Here is a 14,999-nt window from a genome sequence, read left to right as displayed (position 1 = left end):
TTTGAAACGGCGTTTGTCTTCGTATCTTTCACCCTAACTCTCCTCATGTTAATCGTGCTCGACGCCATTTTCCGGTCTACCAATATGGCGCGAGCCCAAAACGAGGCCGCCTAGAGAGATCGCTCTATACACGAAGCATGCCCAGCGTTGTTGTTTAGATCTACGCTGCCTCGGTGATTCTGAAAGGTCGTCCAAGATTTGAGAAGAAATTAATTTTGTCACGTTACCTGGTTTACGTCACTGCATTGTGGTCAAAATACCAGTAGGGGTCAAGCCTGCTGCCAAGCAAACGGTCAAGCTGACCTTCTGTAATATATCAGTGTCCGATAGATCGGGCTGATAGATTTCAACAGAGGGGGCATTGTATCCAAAACAAGAGAGAGGGGGGAGCTATACTTGTGATATTACTTAACGCACGAGACGTACGTAGTTAAAGTGCCTCAAGCTCGTCGTAAATCACGCTGTATTATAAGGCTTAACACACTGGTCTATGCTGTAATGGTTAATTACTTCAGGTTAGGTTATACAGGTTATATATTATATAAGTACGCCGTGTAGGCCTATATATCCTATATATATAGATCCTAGCATCAGTGCTGATGAGTGAATATCAGTGGAGCATAAGGTGAGGCTATCTGAGCACGGGGGAGAGTTAGTGGACCACTAATGCGTGGAGTCACAACTTCCATATCTAACGAAGGAGTGAGTCCCGGTGTCAGGAGTGTTGGGTAACAAGAGGTCCGGAATAGTTCATTTATTTGTCAGAGATTTGTGTCAAGAACAGGTAAATCCTTGGTGTTCCCACGCCAAGTCCAGTGGTCTCCTCATCCTGACAGGTTAGCTTGACAAATACTACTAGTACATGTTGGTGACAGTGAGGTGATTGAACTATTTTGGACTGGAATGCAAAATTGATTATTTAATCGCCGAGTATGTGACAGAGTGGCAGTTGTAAAGGTATTTTAGCCTATACTGATTTAATTTGAAGTGACGATAAAAACTTTTCATGTGGCTTATTTGAGTATACTTAGTTATAATATTTAACTGTAATTAGCTCATCATCGGTACAATTTCGCAGATCAGTATCGTTTCTTTTGTTAATGAATAATCCAGAGATAAAGGCAGCTTGTGTTTGCGTCCCATGATGCGCGCGCGCGCACACACACAATCGGTGTGTTCACACTGTATATATATATATATATATAGCCTATATCAGTAATATAACACCGAAGCACCAGTGCCGTGGCCCAGATCCCAGTTGTTTGTCCTTGCTACAATGACCTGTTTTTATTGACGTTGAAGTTATTTTCTTATGGTATGCCCTTTGTGACGCCCTTATTTAGGCTAAAGGGCACTCTAACAAAATATGCCCATCACGTTACAGTATAATGTTTATTAGCTCCAAAGTCAGCAAAGCCCCGAGAGTCTACGGTCGGCTACCGTAGGCGCATCTACCAACCAATATTATAATTACCGATCAGAAACAAGATTGTTGACTACTTTATTCCCCTCCTATTGAATCATGAGCATTAACCATCTATATCGGCAAAAACTCTGAATCTTAATGTCACGAAGAAACTAAAAATGACGATGTATTTTTTTTATGAAAAAGTTCTTACTGCTTGTAGTGGTATATTTTCAAAGGTGTTTTGCACTACAATGTATTTCAATTGTTTGGCCTATCAACCTGACTTTGACATTGCTTTAGAACGACATACCAATGTCTACTAGAGCCTAAGGCTGTAAATATTTATCATTAATCATGCCGTCCTATTTACTATATGTATGTAAATCTGTTTTCAGGTCAAGGCCATTAAAACAGCTGAACACAGTATAGTAGGACCTACTCAAAAGGAGATTATACTTAGAAGAACATTCGTCATCTGAATATCATCACGAAACAAGAGAATAGACCGAGTTTTTCAGACAACCTTTCGTCCGGGACGCCTGTGAATGCGACATCCTGTAAAATACATCATTGGCACTTTTAAAACAATCCGTGTTTTGTTGTTGCTGAAAAACTCCGAAAACTGTGCGAGACGGGGATCCTTCTCCTTTACAAATAACGCAGCGGATAAAAGGGAGAGGAAACGTGATTGAATCTACGCTTGGATAACAATGTAATCAAGATATTTCCATTGTAATGTCAGGAGATTTATAAATCATTAAACCTGAAAGGATCCAGAAGCACCGTCATCTTATACATTCGTAAAAGTTCCAATGGATAAAGTTTTTGTGAGCAAAGTTTTCACTGCTGTGGGGTGCTGTATCGCTTTGCTAGGACTTTTTATATGTCTAGGATTATACTGTGTATACCGAATGCGAAAAGCCTATGCGAAAAAGAGACAATCTTGCTCAGGATGTAGAGGACAGAATGACTGCGTAACTCCACAGAACACCAACGTTGCCGTCATCACGACAAATTGCGATAGGTGTGAAAGTGGTTGTCAGTGTGGTTGTACTTGTGATCAACAATCGCATTTCCACACCACGCCACCTCCTCCGTATTGGGAAATAACGCGGGAAGCGTCGATCCAGGAGGACCCAGACCCAGCTTCGAACCAGTATCCCCCTACATACGACGCCATGTTTGGTGAAAACGTCACTGAAAATCACGAAACGCCAATTTTGTTACACCCGTCTTTAAACGAGGGTTTGCACCCGCCTGCTCAAAATGAAATTGTAACGACTCACGTGAATACTGCTTTTGATGGTGCGATATTGTAAAGATGATCTTTGGAGAAGAATTCCTCTTGTGTAGGCACTGCAGTGTTTTCTGATCAGCCAAAACAACTACTGAAACTTCTGTGATTAATAACAGCGTGAAGATAAACTTCATCACTTTCATTCCATTTTAATGCTCGATAAATGTGACTAACGTGTAGATTTAATGCATGTTATTCAAAATTCTATTAAACGATGTCATAATCCGTCTGATTTTGTTACAGTGGACAGAAGAAGACTTTTTTCATCGAATTCCAAAGATACAAAATTTACCGAATGAGACAAACATTAAAAAAATAGGCGAAGTTTGCCTTATACGATTTTGAATGTGGATTTAGAAACATTGTTTTTAAATTTACCTTTTTACCAGGTTTTATTGCAGGGATCAGCAATAAAGATGTTATGTATTTGAAAATTTATACAATAATCCACTTTATGTTTGTCAAAGCGTTACTTATGTTATTTATCGTTTGTTTGCCCCTTGATTCAGGTGGACATACTTTTAGTCAGGGCCATGGTTTTACACAATCGGAAACTACATGGCACCTATGGTAGTTACCCGAAAAGTCCGTCAAACAAATGAAAAAAAAAGCTGACTGTTTATTTCTATGAACATGTATAAGAGGTTTGCAGACGTATCAACGACAATTGAAAGGGATATGTACAGCCAACGTGATTTAGATTATTTCTTTCTCTCGTTAATTCCAACATGGGCTGTAAAATGTTTTGAAAACTTGTGGGTGCTGGGCAAAGTTTAATAAATCGGATGTCTTGTCAAACATTTGGGTTCTGTATGAACGGTCTAGTCAATCCTACAGAGCGCCGGGAAACCACCGGTGATCATAATAAAAAGTGAGCCTCGCCCACTTGAAAAGGCTTCCCTAAATCAAATTCTTTCTTTTTGCAGAAGTTCTGTTTGTCTTTGCTATCACGTTTTCTGAAAGACTTGGGCTACTTTATCACGCCTGTAGATTAAGTTTGTCATTAGCAATGAAGTATCACCGTTACCCTCCTGATAGTCCTGATAGTAGCGCAGACACATTTGTGCAGCATAATATATTAACCCTGGTTGAACTGATATTCAGGCAGACTTAGTCGGATTACTGAGACTTTTATTCTACATAATTCTTGTTTAATATAGCTGCATTCTAGGAAATCATATCTCGTCATTTATTTAAATCAATAACTTAAATGCAAATATCCCTGGATGAATTAATGATGCTCGATTATTTTTACTAGGCACTGAAATAATCTGAAAAAAGTTAAACGAGATTTTGATTATTGTGTGATACAGTAAATTACACGTCTTTTCTTTTAAAGTCTTGTTAAGACACCCTCCAAGTAAACATAACCTATTAATAGATAAATCACCTTTAACCTTTGGATAGACTGTATTGGAAACTTGTATCGGTCAAAGATTGTAAGATTAAGCTCGTGTTTTGTTCTTCACTGCACGCATGGTCATACGTTTGGCAACTAGGTGACTCAACTAGGTAACAAACACTGAGTTTTTCAAAAGTTTATGCCCTATCCTTGAGATGATCTACCTTTCTTATTATAAAATAAGATATATAATTGGTATAATTGGAAAAGAATGGTGATATCCATACTGCTGTGTATAAAAAAACAGGGTTTTATTTAATTTATTATTATTATTATTATTATTAAATTTATTATTATTATTATTTTATTTTTTTTTTTTGATGTGGGCATACTGGCGAATTCTCATTTTTTTCATTTAATATAGGCTTTAATTTTTTTTACCGTAGATAGACATAACAACTCATTATATTTTGAAATTGTGTAGTATAGACATATATATTCACTTTGTCACCATATCTTATTATATGCCCTATAACGTACTTAAAATATAAAGCAATTGGAATATTTCGCGTTTATTCAAGGGCTATGCGTTTGGTGTCCGCTAACTTTGTTATCTCTGAGTAATACTCAAGTTTACGAATAAGATAACCCAGTAGCTTACATGGTATAGGGCATGTTAGGAATTTCATCACTTTAAAATTAAAGGTTCACCAGTGTACATAAAAACACCACTTAGTGCGATATCACCATTGAACTGGAGCATGGGCGCTTGTCTCTTGTTTCTTGCTCTTTTGGTTGGTTCTCACATCTGCTTGTCTTTGGCGCAAAACAGCGATTTGGACGGTGCGGTCAGAGTGGCAGGACTCATCGCTTATGGGGTGCCCTTAACCAAAACTCCGACAAATAGGACAAATTTATTTTCTGTTGAATTCCGTGTTTACTGTGTCTTTAAAGGCTCATTGACGCAGCAACAGATCACGCTCCGAAATGTAGGTAAGTAGAGCTGTTTGGGGGAAAATTGTTGCTGGAATAGTGAAAGAATGCTAGATTGACTTCAGAGAAGTGTAACTGTAAGACTGGTTAATTTTGTTGTCTTTTTTTCTCCCTTACAATTTTGATTTGTTTTATTTATGAAACATCTGTGCAACAAATTATACCACTTAGTAAAGGATAGTATAGATAACATGGTCATTTCATTTAATTTTCACCATTTATTTCTTTTCAATATTAAAGGTCCAACTATCGATGGTTTTACGCCCAAATTTGATATCGGAAAAAATGTTACGGCATTTCTGAAAGAACCAGGGGATTTTGTTCCCGTAGCCGCGGAGAGCGATGATCTTAACGCCGTCGTCGCCCACTGTGGCTTAAGCAACGGAAACCTATACCCAGGAGGTATTGTTGAACACTGTCACAATGGGTCTTGTCTAACAGACTCATTAATTTCCAGAATAATTTTTAAAATACACATAAGTGAAATCAATTATTTGGAGTGTTGGTCATCAATAGAAAAAAAAGACGCTTTACATTGGTGATGAAAAGAAAATTTAAACAAAATATCTTTCATATTCTTAATGATGCTAAAGTATTCAGAGTACTTTTGGAAAACTAAAAATGATTATATATATATATATATATATATATATATATATATATATATATATATATATATAATTATTATAATATTATCATTTTTAGTTTCCATTTAAAGATTATCATTAAAAATACTTAAATTATTATATTTAATTCACAATGTCTGTAGACAATGCAATAGCTACCATCTTAGGGGGAAGGTAGTATTTTAATTCATAGGAAGCTCTCTCTATCTCTCTCTCTCTTTCTCTCTCTCTCTTTCTCTCACACACACACACACACACACACACACACACTACTCTTCAACGCATGATATCGTATCTAGGTGTGACACCAGATGGAAGCTGTCCTAGCGTTAACAACGCTACATGCCCCCCACCCCCGGCACCAACAAAGCGACCTAAAAAACCTCGCCCCGGTTCACCATCCCAGGCTACCTCGTCTAGAGCAACCCCATCCGTCAACATCCAAAGTAAGTGCAAAATAGTGTCTCGGTTTGTTTAATAATTAAGATGATTTCATGGTTGATAATTAATCAATCAATTAGCTATATACATAAAACGTACTGATTAAATAGAGGTGCGTTATTAACGTTAAATTACATGTGCTCAGTTACTATGCTTAAGATATGTATTTTAAAAGTTTCTTTTATCTTGAATAAATATAAATGCCCAATGGATATTTATTATTAAAACTGAAAAATCTATCTTCAATTTGTGTCAGCTTCCACGCCAGCTTTCACTGTGTCCGAGAGCGTGACAGGGCAAACACTGGTTGTGTTGCAAGTTTCAACCCAAACTTCCGCAAATACTGGAGTGAAATCTGCATACCAAACTCAGAGCAGGATTGCCTATTTTCTTTTACATTCAATGGTGCTGATTTTTGCACGTATAGCTTATTGGTGAAGTTATCTCTGTAAGAACTGCATTTTGAGAGATAAATGGTCAATTCAAAGCTAGGAACACAAGCACAGCCATTAGAAACACTGCTTCGGTTTTTGTTACTCGATGTATGCGAATTACATATAGCAAGTTGAGATAAACTTGAAAGGATTGCTGTCCTCGCGATAATTAATGAAAGGAAATCGTGGGTCGTTAAACCTTAAAACATCACGAGCGGCAGTCATTCCTTTTAGAAAATTAAATGAATTATTAGAATGAATTACTGCTGATCCAAAATAATACATTTTGTATGTAACATGTCGTTTCTATTTTTTGTGTGTGTTTTTATGGGGTATTAGAATAATTTTTAAAAATTTTATCACTTGATAACCCAATTTACGATGTAGGCTTGGTCACTTCCTATTTTCCATTCATTAAAGCTACTGATATACGTAGGTGAAATTCGAACCCTTCCTCCACCTTTATGTGTGCTTTAGTGTCTGTGGTGTGAGAGACTGAAATTTTAACCACTGCCTACTATCCTATCCTTTATGGGATGCTATCTACGTCATACAAGCAAGTGTATTTTTAAAGAGAAAGAAACTCTACTTTAATCATGAATAATATTCCACATTAAATCATACGAACATGAAATAAAAATAATATTATTTATATATTATAAATATGAATAATATTGTTTTCTAAGAAGGACAAAAAGATATTTTCTTCTACGAGTAAAAAATGTTTTCATCGAGAAACAACGTTACACAATATCTTATGTATGTACGCTATATTGGAATTATACCAGGACTATACCCTTGTGATAGGACTACAGAAATACCGCTATGAACATTTTATGAAAGAAATCCAACTATGCAGAATTATTAATTTATATAGTATTTGAATTATCATGATATCTAATCCGGGGCAAATGAGCATTTTTGTCTTTTCTGTGTGCCTTAATGATGCCAAACCTCCACTTTACTGTTCTGGGTGTAAATTTTAATGACAGAAAGACGACATAATCAAAGAGACGATTCGATGTTCAAGCATGTGGCATTTGTGCCACTGGATCCAGTTTTTGTCTCTTCCTCCCCTTATGCTTTTTCAGCCTCCTTTTTTATTTTCGTCGTTAGTTTGAAGTCGTACTGAATACCGTCTCCATCCTCAGAGGAAGAAGAGGAGGAAGAATCACTTTCTGTTTTAAGTGATTCCAAACTGGACACCGAGTTTGATGTTGATCGTTGGTTATTAATCATAACTTTGGTACTTGTTTCCAACTTCTGGGTTCTCTGAACTTCCATTTCTTGCTTCTGTCCCTCACTTTTAAGCCCATTGTCCTGTACTGACACGGAATCAGTAGTTAGTTCATCGTCAGCGGAACTCTTGGCCTTTTCGTCAATTTGGTCACAAGTTTTCTCTAAGACTGTTCCCATCCCACCTTGTACATTGGACTCTTCCTGGGCGTCGATAGCCGCCTCAGTGACCACTGTGTCATTCTCGTTAATAAGTGAGTATGATCCTTCATGCTCATTGTCACTGTCAGATTCTCCATCACTGTCGCTGCCGTTATCACTGTTGCCACTACCGTCGTTGCTGCTACCTTTACTGTCTTGACGTTTCGCCTGGAGCTGAGATGTTTCAACAACAGTGCCAACAACAAGTGCTTCGATCAGTGGAGTGACCTTGTCCTCTCTAAGTTTTGTGAGGTTTGCATCACCGTCATCATCCGACGTGGAGTTTGAAGAGGTTGAATCATCTTTTTTGTTCTCTGAGTGAAGCGAGTCTTCCGCAGCGGCATTTTTTGTGCCATTTTCATCTTTTCTGGTATCTCGCATTTCTTTGTTTAGCAGATCCTGCACAATACAGGCCGCAGCAGCCAGACTCACGGCATTGTCGATTTTAGGACCGTTTTTACTAGTTTCGCTTTCGTTTTCTATGTTTACCAGCGTCATCTCCGGTATAATGTGGACAGCAGCGCTATTCCTTCTACTAGGCAAAATGTCGTATAATGATTCTCGCTGGCCTCCAGTCTCTTCCACCATGAGTGCAATGCTTTCACGCCTTCCATCAGCTCTTGAGTCTAGGTCTACAGGATAATGGGTGAAAACAATTCCTCTTATGATATTGAATTTTTCGAAAAGAAACACGTGTTGTAATGTTAATATGCCTTGGGTAAAACAAAGATTGTTCTAAAACAGATAAGAATGTTCGTGTACTAAGACTGCGTAGGTCATATTCGACACAAGTTGATCAGAGAATAGTTAAAAAGGGATGGGATATTTTTCACGACACACGTTACATTCAAATTAATTACTGTTGCATCGTATAGCACAGTCATCTGAAAATACCAGAAACAAAAATCAATCATTCTTACCGCTCTCGTCCGTCTTGTTCTGTTGTGTGGTCAATGGCTTTTTGTTTTCGTGTGAGGTTATAGCAACGTCGATTTCTTCTATTGCCTTTTCGTACATTTCGACGTCCTCGTCATACTCAGCAGCCAGATTGTCTAAACCTTTGATCTTCGTCTCTGGACTACCACTTGAAGCTTTGAGGATAAGCTCCGTATTTTGAACATCTCCTTTCTCTCCATCTTTTTCAATTTTTACAGTTGGAAAACTGGCGGCGCTTTTCTGAACATGAAAATGTGAAAAACATTACTTATCAAGACCAAAGCCACATTACATGTACATGTACCTGTCAAACAGATACAGACAAAAAGTGCGTTCACTTCATCTTCATCACCATTTTCCCATAATATTGTCGTACAGGAACAGATTCTAATCTTACTTTATCTTTCTTCTTTCATAAGCCGCAAGTTGAATACGTAGACACAAATAATTTTTACCTTTTTCCTACATGCGCAGTACGCTATTATGGAAACAAGGACTGTCAGTAGTATAAAGCAGGCGACGCCGAGTAGAATATAAGGCAGGTATTTCGACATAAAATCTTCGGTCTGTGCTCCAGTGGCAACCGTTACTGGTGCCTCGCCTTCACCTGATTTGTTATCTAAAATATTTAAACAACATCTTATTATGCGAATTAACCATATAGGATACATTAAAAAAGTAAAATATCCGTTAGGAGTTGTCATTAAATTCAAATGATAGACGTTATATGAAATATTTTTCAACGTTGTCAAATGCATTTTCCTTTGAAAAGTAGCTGATCCTTAACGTAAATACAGGACCTCAGATTGCTGAAGTAATAATCATTAGCTTCTATTTTAATGTTATAATATTTTTAATTTGGAAATAAGGAGGGTATAAAGATTTTTAGGGCCTGTTGTTTATGCGATAAAATTTTCTAAATGCGTCCTTCTGCTTTTTCAGCACTTTTCATAATTTCATAATTTCATCAACAGTACAATACCTCATGAAAATAAATGGAACTGAGAGTGAAAAGTGGAAAGAACACCCGTCAATTCTAACAGGTGTGGTTAATTCACCGGCTTACCCCCATCCATTGTGTTAGCGGAGAATTGACCGGTGCACACAATTGTGTTAAGGAACTTCTGATTAGAGGCACACACTTTGAAGTCGTGTGATTGTCCACTCTCTAGGTTTTTAACTTCAAAATAGGGCAACGTTTTGTTCTGTATGGTGGAAAACCCTTGTCCCACGCGCTTCTGCAGGAGAAAATGTTGAGGAGAGCCCCCGTCATAGCCTGCCGAACAGTTAACCACTAGAGACGACTGGGTGATACCGTAAACTTGACAGTAAGTCGCAGCGTCTGGCGGCCCTAAAACAAAGTAACCTTTCTTTTATAACATATCATTTGTATATAATCGTATAATTTATCTACATTTCTAGATTTTTATTGGGTCCTTATCTTTTGCTAGAGTTGCCATGATTACAATTATAAATATTAATTTAAAGGCACCTACCTGGCTGCACTATGAAAAATGGACAAAGAATGTTCATTCCTCCCATACTGTTGGATGCGTTGCAGAAGAGAGTTTTATAGTCAGCCAATGTCCTGCAAGTATAATGTAAGAGTTTAAAATACACAAAGATTTGTATGCCAAATCAAATACAGGATAAAAACCTCAAGGCTGCTAAAATAAATCAGATAAATTAATCAAAGGTCAGGTTTGAATGAAACTCACACACACACACATGTACCTACCTCACTGTATAGCTTATAGAAGCATGTGCCTTATACATGTCATTCATCACAGCGACGCCTTTCATCTGTTTAAGCACCGTTCCGCCAAAGCTGGCGTCTCTCCATACGAAAGACACGTTGTTGTTGGGGTTAGCGTCAACGTGACAGCTGATGGTGACGGTTTCTCCAATACTCACACCAAAACGTTGTTGTTGATCTGACCGACAAACTGGTCTGTCTGAAAATGTTGACATCAAAATTGTAACCTTTTGTATTGCTTGCCGAGAGAAGTAACGTATTCGTGCACATTTTGACACATTTCCCTATCACTCCAATGTGATTTAGCAACAAGAACAAATAACAACAACAACAAATATGGAACTAATATGCTTTCATGAGGGTAAAAATTGCGTTTTTTTAAGTTAGCCGCACAAACTTTATTTACTGTATTAAGTATTTTAAGTATTTTCCATTTCTCAATACTTACGTAAAAGATTCAACACGGTTTTGTTACTGACTGCAGTTCCAATTTGGTTGCTAACCTGACATCTGTACGCTCCGACATCAACACTAATATAAATATGAAAAAGAATTTGTAATAAAAACACTTTTCTTTTAACTGCAGATCATGTATTCACAAACGATCATCATAAGCAGTCTGTTTAAAGTTGAGTATGCTATTTGGAGGAAACCATTTTTTGGCAAAATTAAAACGTAAAATAAATTCAAAATTAGGCAATGATGATACGATGAAAATAAAGTTTTCACTTAGCAACTAACTCACTTATTTAATTCACTGATGTGAAGAGTCGTCGTGTTTGTCTCGTTGGCAAGTGAATATCGCCCATCACTGACGTCAATTGTGACGTCATTACGGAGCCACGTGACAGTCGGAGTTGGATTGCCGTCCGCCATGCAGGTCAAAGTGGTATTCTGTCCTTCAGCCAGAGAATTGCTGGCGCTAGATAGATATGCCGTTGGCTCATCTTCCATTTAATTAAAAAGAACATTTTGAAAGGCATAATAAAAAGTATATTATGGTATGCAATTGCAGTGAGTAAATTTCTCTTACCAATCATTACGGAAGGTTTTTCGAACCAAAGATGTATATTGTCCGTTAATATCTTTCTACTAAGAAACACATTAAAACCTTTTATACTCACAAAGCACATCCAAAATTCGCAGATCTACCAACTGTCGGCCCTGCTGTCTGCTGACATTATTGTACACGACACACAGGTACGCTTCACCCTGGTCTGCTGTTGTCACCGTGAAGGAGATCAGGTTACTGACGCTAGTTGTCCCGTTAGCGTTCTGTACAGACGTAACAAGGCCGTTCATGATAGCCCCGTCATGGTGCCACTCTACTGTCGGAGGTGGACTGGCGGCGTTACCATAGCAATGAAACATTAGTGTGGTTCCATTTTCCACACCGTTCTCAGCCCCCCTGATGACTGGTGGCAATGGTGAGACTGGAATAAATTTACTGACATACAGAAATCTTCTTACAAAGGAAAAATTGCCCACTCTCTCTACAATTACATATGTCGAAAAGTTATATTACATGAATAAATGGCGAAACAAGAACATTTGTGTTAGACAAATGCAGTAAAAAATAACCTGCTGACTGCAACCCTCCATCTAATCCCCGCACAAGAATAAAGTAAATGAATAAATAAAAATTTTAAAAATATTGAAATTAAAAAATGATAAAGAAGAATTGCCAATAACAAGAAAAGATAACCACGCTGCTTTTAAAATTTGATAGTTTGGATTTGCTTACCGTTCATATTGACACTGTAAGTTTCAGTCTCCTCATACAGTAAAGCCGGCACGGAGACAACGCAGAACAGAACGGCTCTGTACATTTCCCTGGAAGTGGATGGTACCAGCAGCCTGCTCCTCACCAAGAACGTTCCGTCATTATTGGTGTCCGTTACAACCACGGCGTAACTAGTCATGTCAGTTACCGTACCGTTCAGCACTGGATACAAAGTAAAAAAAAATTGTCAGAAAATGATTAAAAAGGGCTATCAATTTGTATTGGACAAGGTAGGAATCCTGGCCTCTTCTTCTGTTTTGCTCCGTCACTATGTAATGATTTGAAAGAACGTTTGGTTTACTTACGGCGAAAAGAAATCGGGGGTATTTAAACAATTTTGAAAAAAATATGGTGTTTTCACAAAGTTAATGGTACTTTGTACAGCTACATAACCAAGCAAAGTTCTGACATCTTACTTGTCATAGACCAGGTTATAACTGCTTCTGGTTTACTACCATCCGAAGAGCACTCTATGTCCAATAGACTGCCTTCATTGACCCCAGCTGGTCCGGTGATAACCGGTGGATCGGGACGCACTAACGAAAAAAAATTATCGGAGATAAAAAAAAATCTAACACGCTCGTGATTCTGTGGAAACGTGCATGCTTTCAGAAAAAATCAACAAGGAAAAGTGCCCTTAATTAGCCTAACTTTAAAAACTTATATCTGTAAATGATCAAAAGTGTAACGGGTGTCTCTTCATTTATGAACATTGGTAAACTCAACATAAAAATACGGAGATCCAGCTGAATAGGCCCAACCTTTTCGCTGTAAGACAGAGGAAGACTTTCATTCTAAACTTACCTAAGACGGTAATCTGCGTTTCTTGTCTGTTCGCCGTGTCGTCTGCGTAATAACAAGCGTAAATCCCGTCATCTTCTGCAACAATGTTCCCTATCGTTAATTTATACACGAAATCTCCACTCGACACCCGTCCTCTTACTAAAAAGTACTTATTTTCGGTGTCGGTGACCAATTTAACATCCTCTGCGAAAAGTTTAATGCCATCTTTTTCCCAAAAGATCACCTTTCCACTTGTGATGGCTAGGGTACATGTGAGGGTGACGTCTTGGCCGACTACGGTTGGAATGTTCGCCACGGCTCCCGACGCCGTCTGTGCGTGCAGGAATAGAAGAGAGAAACATGCATATGTTCGCAATGGTATCCAGATTTCAGACGCCATTGTCAATGCTGTTCTTGTATCGGTTTTATACTGAAATAAATTAAACAATGAAGGAATGTAAAGATACAGTATATCATCATAATACAAATATAATGTGCAATCATGTTCGCTTAAATAACGAACAGTTTGCAATGGTGCGGATATTCGTCTACTAAAAGCTATAGAGGCACCGAATCTAACACCAAGTCAACTTAAAGATTAAGTTAACCCATCTGCAAAACGAGTTTACCATAGCTATTTCTTACCTACCTGTAGGCCTACAAATGATGAATGGTTTAAGTTCGTACTGTCCAGTGTCACTTACTATACTAAATTGCAATACACATTTCACAGTATTACATAGCCGAATAATTGGTCTATTATTTACACGAGAGCTCATCGACATTCTTCATCGCTAATTATCATTATGATCATCGGCAAATCACTTGAGCCCCCTCCAATTTGACGCAGTGGAAGATAAGACATACCAACCTTTATGACAGGAAGTTGATTAGTCATATTTGATCTCTCTCTCTCTCTCTCTCTCTCTCTCTCTCTCTGTGTGTGTGTGTGTGTGTGTGTGTGTGTGTTGCGTTTGCGAGTGTACTGTATGTGTGTGTTTGTGTGTTTACTGCTAAACTTGTTACACTCTTAAAATTAAATCACATCAAATATACCCATTTTGATATTAAAATATTTCAGTTTTAAAACATACCACGATTAATTGCTACACACCTTCTTCACACGAACATCTCTAGACTTTTTTTACTGAAGAGGGCTTCCTGAAAATATGAGTAAAAAGGTAAAAATCAGAATACAATTTTGCCCTTTCCCTCGTATTGATAGAGATCCCCTACATAAGTCCCCAAAAGTTTCTATGCATATAGTTGTTTTCCAAATAACTGTAGCACATGTAAACATATATACATACATACAACTTATCAAACTGGAATTATGACATTTGTACTATGTAAGAGTAATACTTCAAATTCTTTATACATGGTGAGTTTCGAGTGGTACTCTATAGTCTCCTTTCAGTGTGATCTTCTGTGAAGTGCTCATTTTAGTGTATTTGGAAACACTACGATAACTTTTGTGGCAAGTGGGCTAAAATGAGGGAGAGAAAAGTAATTCATGACTCATAGAAAGACATCATCATCATCATCATCAAATACTTATTAATATAACCTGGCCCATGTCGTTAAGTTTATTCAATAGAAGCTGCAGCAACGATTCAAAACATTTAAAACTTAAAATCAAAAGCATTTTTTTCCACAAGAATGGAATTATTTTTTTCATTAGTCAAATTTGAGTTAACAGAATTTGATATGTGAACAGACGTATTTTTCTAATTTAATTTCTATAACATGCAACATCAAACATT

At 37.5% G+C, this 14,999-nt stretch overlaps 1 protein-coding gene and 1 long non-coding RNA gene across 3 annotated transcripts; one reads left to right on the top strand and one right to left on the bottom strand.

Annotated features, from left to right (window-relative positions):
• Positions 1 to 631: 631 nt before the first annotated feature.
• On the top strand, positions 632 to 3,155 carry LOC147764127 (uncharacterized). Of its 2 annotated transcripts, none has more exons than XR_015331718.1 (2): positions 632 to 836; positions 1,804 to 3,155. It is a non-coding gene; the product is annotated as an uncharacterized LOC147764127 (long non-coding RNA). The 2 variants fall into 2 exon arrangements; XR_015331717.1 differs by having other exon boundaries at positions 632 to 957.
• Positions 3,156 to 7,104: 3,949 nt separating this feature from the next.
• Positions 7,105 to 14,068, bottom strand: LOC106176126 (uncharacterized). The gene is made up of 13 exons (XM_087001927.1): positions 13,886 to 14,068; positions 13,258 to 13,666; positions 12,870 to 12,989; positions 12,415 to 12,615; positions 11,795 to 12,103; positions 11,416 to 11,617; positions 11,119 to 11,201; positions 10,653 to 10,869; positions 10,411 to 10,502; positions 9,981 to 10,265; positions 9,370 to 9,533; positions 8,899 to 9,154; positions 7,105 to 8,610 (listed from the first exon to the last, which is right to left on the bottom strand). Exons 2-13 carry the CDS (start codon positions 13,634 to 13,636, stop codon positions 7,619 to 7,621), a joined length of 3,300 nt encoding a protein of 1,099 aa, XP_086858053.1. The 5' UTR covers positions 13,637 to 13,666; positions 13,886 to 14,068; the 3' UTR covers positions 7,105 to 7,618.
• Positions 14,069 to 14,999: the final 931 nt, after the last annotated feature.

This window comes from Lingula anatina, chromosome 1, assembly GCF_051362555.1.
Source record: "Lingula anatina isolate TDL-2025a chromosome 1, LinAna3.0, whole genome shotgun sequence".
NCBI lineage: Eukaryota > Metazoa > Brachiopoda > Lingulata > Lingulida > Lingulidae > Lingula > Lingula anatina.
Note: the sequence above shows the minus strand (reverse complement) of the source record. Positions and strands in the feature narration are given on the sequence as shown.